This window comes from Quercus lobata, chromosome 6 (genome assembly GCF_001633185.2).
Source record: "Quercus lobata isolate SW786 chromosome 6, ValleyOak3.0 Primary Assembly, whole genome shotgun sequence".
Lineage (NCBI taxonomy): Eukaryota > Viridiplantae > Streptophyta > Magnoliopsida > Fagales > Fagaceae > Quercus > Quercus lobata.
This window is the reverse complement of record NC_044909.1, coordinates 14,717,322-14,726,011: the sequence shown is the minus strand read 5'-3', so window position 1 is coordinate 14,726,011 and position 8,690 is coordinate 14,717,322. Positions and strand designations below refer to the sequence as shown.

The following is an 8,690-nucleotide window of genomic DNA, read 5'->3' as shown; positions in this document are numbered from 1 at the left end:
AAAAATTTAAAAAAAAAAAATTTATTTTAGCATTTTTCCTAATAAGAATAGAAAGGGCCTTGTTACTTGTAAGCTGATGATGAGGAGGTTGGTTGATTCAGCAATCAAATCAGCATTGCATTAATATGGGCCGTGAGATTTGGGCTGACTTATTGGCATGTAGTTAGCTATTGGGTATGATAGGGGCCCAAGAAAGAAGCAAAAATAAAAGGAGGGCGGAGAGGGGGTAAAACTGACATTTAATTGGTAGTAATTTTATCGAATCGAAGAAGAAACCCAAAGTATAGAAGAAGATAGTGAAGTGGGAAGAGAAGAGTAAACAGTAAAGTAAACACTTGTGAACACTTAGAACAGTGTTTGAGTTGATAACTGCTGATTTTTGTTAGTTTGTCCGAAAATTCAAATGAAAGCACCGGCGTTGTCTTTCTCTAAAGCTCCCGTCAAGTTCAGGATGTACGTCATCTCTTCTTCTTCTTCTTCTCTTTTGGGTTTCTTTCTTTTTTGTAAAATATATATATATTTATTCGGAATTTTGATGAGGCAGGCCAACTTCGGCGAATTTGGTACCGATTCGATTGGACATTGAAATTGACGGCCAGAGATTCAAAGATGCTTTTACTTGGAACCCTTCTGGTATTTCTCACAATTTCCATTCCTTTTCTTTACCACTGGTATTTTTTTCTTTTTGCGTATATATATGTGTGTGTTTTTTTAATGTTAACCATCACTTCTGCTTTTGCATCCCTGAATTATACCCAACACTTAATTTTCTTCACTTGTCATTTTTTTTTTTTTTTTTAAAAGTAAGCACATATAATAAAATTATGTGGGCAATTGCTAAAAGAGATCAATTTCACTGGGACTTCACGCTTGTAGAGTTAAATATGTCATATTTGTTATGTGTATATGCATATGTATGTAGTATGTAGCTATTGTTCTGAGAGATTTTAATTTGAGTATGGTTTTATATTTTTTCAATAGTATGATTACATGTTTTGTGAATGTTATATATAGACCCCGATTCAGAGGTCGTGGTGTTTGCGAAAAGGACAGTCAAAGATTTGAAGCTCCCTCCAGCATTCATAGCACAGATTGCTTCATCCATTCAAGTAAATGAATTCACATTGCTGTACATTCACTTGTTAGGGTGGCCTTTGTTTCTTACTTAGAATGATTTGTATACATTCTACTGCTTTAATTACTTTCACCAGAAGTTAAAGTTCCTCCTGCTATATCATGCATATTAACTATTGGCCTTTGCTTATCAGACACAGCTAGCAGAGTTTCGATCGTATGAAGGACAGGATATGTACTCTGGGGAGAAGATAGTTCCAATTAAGGTATATCTTACTTAACATCTCCTGTGTGCTTCCTGCCTTTCCTCATTTTTTCAGCTCTCTTGCCTATTTGGTTATTAATACAGAATTCTTGGTGCTTTCTTCCCAGCTTGATCTTCGAGTTAATCATACTCTTATAAAGGACCAGTTTTTGTGGGTAAGGTTAAAGAATAGTCATTGCATCATATAACTCGAAACACTCAACTTTATGTTTAGCGTTGATGGATATCCATTCTTTTTATCTTTTATGCAATATCCATGTACGCAAGGATTCCAGGTTTGAGTGCTTTTGAAATTTTTTATATTTCAGGACATGAACAACTTTGAGAGTGATCCTGAAGAGTTTGCTAGAACCTTCTGCAAAGATCTGGGCATTGAAGACCCTGAAGTTGGAGTAAGTAAAGCTGACAACTGTAGCATTAATTTGTTTTCTCTATATATGTTCTTGTTTGTGTGTTCTTAACTACCATCTTGAATAGAATTTGCTAGGTGCATAAGACAAAATGTTTTGATTTTCCCATCTTTACTGCTAATAGAAGAAATAAAAGAAATTCAATTTTTTTTGTATTTTTGCATGCTTGTAGGCATTGCTCTCTTCCTCATTTTAAGTTCCTAAGAAAATACTAACGCCTGAAATCTGGTTTTGCAGCCTGCAATTGCCTTTGCAATCAGAGAACAGCTTTATGAGGTAAAGATTTATTGCTTGTTTGCTCTCTCTCTTTCTCTCTTCCTTTTTGACTTCACTTTGCATCTTATGCTGTATATATCATGAATTAGGTATCTTGGTTCAGTTTCTAAACTCTCTCTCTCTCTCTCTCTCTCCCCCCCCCCCCCTCTTTTATGGCTTCATTTGCATCATAGGGTGTAGATGACATGTCATGAATTGTTCAATTACTATGCTGATGTTGTATTTGATATTGTAGATTGCAACTCAAAGTGTAGCTTCAGCAAGAGAAAGCAGAATAAGCAAAAAGGGTCGCCGGGGGACTGAACATGCTACATCCAGGTTTGTGTCTACAGCCTTTGTTTCTCAGATGTTGATCATATCTCATTTTAAGATAAGATGGAATGACCATTATGATACCCAAGGGGTAGCAGATCATCTGGGCACCATGCCTCATAAAGTGAAGTTCACTAGTCTAAATCTACCATTCCCTCTCTCCTTGGTACTAAAACTCATTAAAAAAAGGGTGTAAGGTTGCTTACCAATCACCTCTCCCAAACCCCACAAAAAGTGGGAGTTTTGTGCTTGAGTACGGCCTTTTTACTATAGTCTACACTCCCTATTTACTACTATTTCTTTTTTTAATAAACATTTTTTATTGAACTTCCCACAGTAAATCAAGTGGTTCTGCATTGGACCTGGTGAAGCTATTTGGTTACAGATCTAGCGTGGTCCGGTATGTATATTCGTTTCTACTTAATTTGCTTTTTTTTTTTCTTTTTTTTTGTTGCTAAAACCAAAAAATTTACTGAGCATATTGTTACGTTGGACTCTGAATACTATAGTGCATTCAACATTTAGCCAATGAGTTTTATCTCAAATGTCACCTCCTCCCCTTGGTGGAGGCCGGAGGGTCCTCTGGACATAGGATGTATATGTAATCTGTGTATTCAACTTTTATACTGCCTTCATGGCCCAGTGGTATCTGGCCAGCTCCTCATTTTGGAAGCATCCAGGGACTTGACTGACTCCTAGGATTCAACCTAGAAGCTTAACTCTTTAAAAAATGTATTGATACCTTTTCTAAGGCATTACACAGACGAAGACTTTATCCTTCCAGTAATATCTCTACCAGCATTCAAGTCCCAGTATTTTCCTCTTTTCCCCCTCTGAAATTAAGACCAGAATCTGAAGAGCGACATAAAGAATTTTGGCTTCTTTGCTAAGGTACTTTCAATTGAAGCCATCTTCTTAACATTTAAGATTAGAAATGTACACTCTTTTCTAGCAGCCTCTCCATGCTTTCCAGCTCTGTCCCATGGAGCCGTTCACTGACCTGAAGAACAAAAGAGAACTCATAAAAGAGAAAAATAGGCTCTCCTTTCTGCATCTTAAACTGACTCTAGCATTTCCATGTTAACTACTTTCCCACTATCACATGTTTTTGGTCTAATCTCTTTTTAACCCTTAAAACCACTTTGAAGCCAGGCAACTAAGCTTCTTAAAGACTGGTGTTGTTCCAAGTGGCAGTCTTTCTATCCAGTGGTTTCGGAGTTTGAGTGCTGAAGCTTTAGCCTCCTGTAAAGTTATCCAGTAGCAGATCTCTAACTGTTGCTACCTCATCAATTTAATTTCGGAAACCAATTTCATTCTTTCATTCCTAACATTTTAGAAATTAATGTTAGAAAGCATGGACACAGCAATTTGGGTAGCATGTCCGTGTCTGACACATATCCTATGTCTAGAGGACCCTCCAACACAGACATGCTTATGACTCAGTTGCATGTGTGTCTCTTGAGTGTTTGGTAAAAAAAAAAAAAAAAATTAATGGGGACAAGACAGGGACACAATTGCGACACTTCTCTGAAAAAAAAATGAAGAAGAAAAAAAAGAGAGAAGATCTTGTACCAGGACAGTTTCCACAGTTGATTGACGTTAAACCCCTTTTTTTTCCCTCCATTTTCAGCCCTTGCTCTCTCTCTCTCTCTCTCTCTCTCTCTCTCTCTATCTGCATTGCGACATGCCAGCCTTAGATCAACGACCAGTGATGCAATGACAGCCCATCCCCCCTCTTCAGAGACCGACAACAGTGACTGTGATCCTCATTTAGTACCAGGACAATTTCCACAGTTGATTGATGTTATACCCTTGTTTTTTTTTTTCCTCCATTTTCAGCCCTCGTTCTCTCTCTCTCTCTCTGCATTGCGACATGCCAGCCTTAGATCAACGACCAGTGATGCAATGACAGCCCACCCCCCCCTTCAGAGACTGACAATGGTGATTGATCCTCACTTAGTGCTTTTATATTCTCTCACTCGCTCACACTTGTCTCGCATTTTTTTTTTTGATGACTAGAGAAATTCTCTGTAGTTTAGTAGTGACTAGATTACTCTAGTCTATACTGCTCATGATTTCTACCAGTGACTTTTTGATGTTATTATTATTATTGGATATTAATAAATTTAATGAGTTGAATCAGTTAGACTTAGGTTATTATGTGAGCTTATTTGTTTATTTATATTTTTTAATTAATTGATATAATGGTATTGTGCAGATTATTTACATGCATTATTTATTTATTTTTGAAGTTGAAATATTAGTGTGTCTTTTGTTTTTAAATTAATTTTATATATATTTTCAAACTTTTAATGGTTGTTACTTGTTTTTGAAACCTAAAGTAAACATAAATTTATGCCTAAAAACATATAAAATATACTTTAAAAATATTAATTAATTTCCATATCCCTGCTGTGTCGTGTCCTAGTTTTTCAAGAAATGTCATGTCCCGTTGTGTCAATGTTAGCTACATAGAATAGATGTCACTATTCAATTTTTTCATGTCTTCCCAATACCATCCTCTCAAGTTAAAATGCCTGAATGATCTTTCCAATGGTTTAGGTGTTGAGTGCTGAAACTTGAGCCTTCTGCAAGTTATCCAGCAGTGAATATCTCTCATGACTCATGTTGTATTACCTCATCATTTGCTTCAAATGCAAACCAAATTCTTTCTTATTAGTCACTAGGCATATCATGTCTGCCCAACACTATCCTCCCAAGTTGAAAATGCCTGAATGAGCTTTATTATTCCAGCATCTTTTTGCCTAAAATAGTTGTTGAGGATCCATAGTTGTCCCAAAATTTTGGGATTAAAGCTTTGTTGTTGTATTACAGCTTGGTCTGTTTTTGAGGGTGGTTTGTGTAGGAAATCTTCAATCAATCCTCTCATTATATATATATATATATATATATATGTTCAATCATCATCTTTCTTATAATATTTTTATTTATGAGTATATGAATATTTTTCTCACCCAACATTGTTTCAGTTGGACCCTTATTGATGTTATGTTTTTATTCAGTCTTTTTTTGTTTTCTTTTTTAACATACTTAAATGTGATTGACCCGTTGCTTCAAAATGCTTCAGGAAAAGAAAGGACTGGGATGTATATGAACCCATCGTTGATCATCTATCTAATGAGGAAGTGGATGCCCTTGAAGCAAGAGAAGATAGGAATATTCGGTGACATAAATGTAGACTTTAAGCAAGAGAAGATAGGAATATTCGGTGACCAAATAGAGGCAAAATTATTTTGTAAATGCTAGGTTTGCATAGTGAATGTGGTGCATCTTTTGCTGTTTTAGTCTTCCCTCAATTTTCTGTAGAAAGACTTTGTAAACTTAGTGGAACTCGGGGATTAAATTTTGTAGTGATAAGTTTCCAGTAGATTTGCAGGTTTCTATCAGTTCCATTTAATCCATTCGTTTGATGGTTTTCGTTCATTGTAATTTGCAACTAGAGGATTACATTAGTCCCTATCTACTAATATTAAGTCGTACTAAGCCCATTTAAGCTCAGCTAGCAAAATGTGTATAAAATTGAGCCCTTGGTAAAGGAGAACACTCTCCTTTCAACTTCAAGACATATGCTATTGTAAAGACCTGTCAGTGTCAGGAATTATTGATATATCTACAGGATGCATATTGTTGTATGATATTTGTTTCCTTTTTGCCCAAAAACAGGGAACTGGATTCTCATTTCTAGGTTGGACATGCAGCTAATGATGACAGGTCCACTTTATCTACGTCGATGTACATCCATAGCCAGCACGAGAGTTCAGCAATGTCCAGTCTTTTATGGGGATCAATCCTATCTGATCCAAAACCATGGGTTCTGCGGGATTGAGATGAAGGGCTATCACTCACTGTTCTGAGAATAATACTTGCTCTTATTACCATAGCCAGCCCGAGACTTCAGCAATGTCCAGTCTTTTATGGGGATCAATCCTATCTGATTCAAAACTATGGGTTCTGCGGGATTGAGATTAAGGGCTATCACTCACTGTTTTGAGAATAATACTCGCTCTTATCACATAATAATAGTGTGTTGTGTAGTTTATTATTCATGTGCAAGAAGAAACTATTACTCTCCAAGAGTATTTGTATCTGAATTTTAGGAATGGGGAGTAGATTAGGTAAATGTAAAATTCAAGGTCGGATTTGTGCCTGTGGGAGCGAGTTTAGGGATCTCAATCCAGTCATAATTGTACTTGTTCTCGTTTTGCATTTTGTGAATATTTCAATTTGTATAATTTTTTGTGGTTATAGTATCCAAATTTATCTTATAGGACCATTAAATGTAACTTCCTCTCACAAATTTGCATCTCACAGATCTAGAAATTGGGTTAAATTCCTAACATTCTCTATTATAGGAGGGAGGTTACATGAGATTACACAAGTCTTGCACCATTTTTCATATGCTCAATGACATGTCTACTTGTTACTGGCTAATGGACTGGTGGATAGGCTTCGTCTTAGAGAGCTTTGGACAGAACAAGGTCGTAAACCCCACCCACCAGCCTGTCTAGCCCATAAATATAAATATAATAGAGCTTTGTTTCTAATATATTTCCACTTGCAGCTTTTGTCCAAACTTATCTAATTTTTAACATACAATACAAGAGCGTGGGGACATACCGACCTACATTCAATAAAAATCTTCCACTCTAGTGAAAACATAAAAAAGTCGTCCTAAAAAATCAACAAGTGATCAGGAAAATAACAAGCTAATAAATACTGTAAATAAGAAAAAAAGATAAAAATAAAGAAACTGAATTTCCATTAATAATCTCACCGTGATATTCATTTGTCACGGGGATTCCCTAAAAGAAACGACCTCTTGACCCAAAAAAAGAAAAAAACTAAAAGTGCCACCAGCTTCAAATGGGCATTGTACTAATATGCCTCATCATCACAACAGCATCTCCTTCATCTTGCTACCATTTTTAAAGAAGATTGATGTCAGCCCAGAATATCATTTATTTACAAAATGATGCAATTGCATACCAGATCCGAATAAATAAAGTGCTAGTATGACCAAAAACATAACTCCTATATAGCGCATCATTCAACATATGCTATTGCTAGTTGCTGACTGCTGAAGCTGAGTTGGTGGCTTTTGTTTTTTTTTTGTTTTTGTTGTTGTTGGGCTGTAAAATACATATATCAAGAAGTAATATTGCAGGTTGAGGACTTGGACTTGTCCAGAATAGACCACATCACCTGCACATCTTCATAAGCACATGCCATCACTTCACCATGCAAATCCATCGCACGATTCTCTTGCCCTGCAATCATCCCAAATAAATAAATAAACATTAGATGAAATGTACTCTTAATTCTAGAAACACAACATTTTCCCCCTTCTTTTCACAACAGTTGATAATCGCGTATTGTGATCAGAGCAACATCACTTCGACACCAATCACAGCAACAGCATGTTGTATCAACGGTTGTGAAAAAATATTGTGGGCTTGATTTTGACTTATGAACATATAGAAAATGTACCTGGCTGGCTCTTCTTTGGGTCTCTGCTGGGCTGCTGGTTGAAGAAAGTACAAGCTTTTTTGAATGGGGTTGTGATGGTTTTTTTCCAAGAAGTCATTTTGATTTTGTGTGTAAGGTAAGAGGGAAAATGTGTGTGTATCTTACTATCTTGCAGAGTCTCAAAAGTCTTAACGAGTAAATTCTCCAGGCCTCAGCTAGCAAAAGGGGCTGCTTTATATATTTATATAATAGAAGAACATATAAGATAGTGGAGAGAGAGAGAGAGAGAAAGAGAGAGAGAGAGAGAGAGAGGCAAGATCCGTGAGATGAGCTTTAGATTAGAGGAACATCACTACTTTTTCTAATTTCTTATCTCATCATCAATAAAAGGTAGTCTACTGTACGCAAGCACATGGCGCACGAGCCAAGACAGAAACTCTTACACGTGAAGTCCTTTACCTTCTCTTTATTTTGGAGATACCACCTCTTCTCTGCCATACAATTTTTCAAAATTTTTTGCCTTTACATTTACACCACAACTCCCTTTATTTCTCTTTCTCGTTGGGATATAGTAATATGATTTCAATCGCACCCTTTTTGTCTATTTTTCCATCTAATTTGAGATTTTCTTTGCTGTGTTTTCAATCTTAATTTTCAGCTAAGGTTTCCTTTTGAGTTAGAATATAATCAAACCAATTCACATCGTGGACCTCCAACGGCATTGTGGTTCGTTGTTCAATAAAGAATATAATTGTAACTTATTAATCATATATTAGATTTAATAAAGAACGTGACTTTTACTTCTAACAACATTCTATAATAATCACATGCATTGTAATTCGTGATTCAGTAGTATTATTTTGTAA

The 8,690-nt window shown here is 36.0% G+C and overlaps 2 protein-coding genes across 2 annotated transcripts; one reads left to right on the top strand and one right to left on the bottom strand.

The window, feature by feature from the left end:
- The first annotated feature begins 255 nt into the window (after positions 1 to 255).
- On the top strand, positions 256 to 5,852 carry LOC115994954 (chromatin structure-remodeling complex protein BSH). The gene is made up of 10 exons (XM_031119308.1): positions 256 to 453; positions 545 to 633; positions 1,015 to 1,109; positions 1,269 to 1,340; positions 1,447 to 1,494; positions 1,648 to 1,731; positions 1,987 to 2,025; positions 2,261 to 2,343; positions 2,675 to 2,737; positions 5,426 to 5,852. The coding sequence occupies exons 1-10, from the start codon at positions 404 to 406 to the stop codon at positions 5,523 to 5,525; spliced, it is 723 nt and encodes a 240-aa protein (XP_030975168.1). The 5' UTR covers positions 256 to 403; the 3' UTR covers positions 5,526 to 5,852.
- A 1,242-nt stretch (positions 5,853 to 7,094) lies between these two features.
- Positions 7,095 to 8,168, bottom strand: LOC115994955. The gene is made up of 2 exons (XM_031119309.1): positions 7,846 to 8,168; positions 7,095 to 7,625 (listed from the first exon to the last, which is right to left on the bottom strand). The coding sequence occupies exons 1-2, from the start codon at positions 7,940 to 7,942 to the stop codon at positions 7,504 to 7,506; spliced, it is 219 nt and encodes a 72-aa protein (XP_030975169.1). The 5' UTR covers positions 7,943 to 8,168; the 3' UTR covers positions 7,095 to 7,503.
- Positions 8,169 to 8,690: the final 522 nt, after the last annotated feature.

Excerpts from the sequence above, each read along its gene's own strand:
- LOC115994954 (XM_031119308.1), top strand. The coding sequence starts at position 404 with ATGAAAGCACCGGCGTTGTCTTTCTCTAAAGCTCCCGTCAAGTTCAGG. Across the intron at positions 1,341-1,446 it reads AGAAGATAGTTCCAATTAAG|CTTGATCTTCGAGTTAATCA; the intron begins GTATATCTTACT and ends CTTTCTTCCCAG. Across the intron at positions 1,495-1,647 it reads TAAAGGACCAGTTTTTGTGG|GACATGAACAACTTTGAGAG; the intron begins GTAAGGTTAAAG and ends TTTATATTTCAG.
- LOC115994955 (XM_031119309.1), bottom strand. The coding sequence starts at position 7,942 with ATGACTTCTTGGAAAAAAACCATCACAACCCCATTCAAAAAAGCTTGT. Across the intron at positions 7,626-7,845 it reads CCCAAAGAAGAGCCAGCCAG|GGCAAGAGAATCGTGCGATG; the intron begins GTACATTTTCTA and ends GGATGATTGCAG.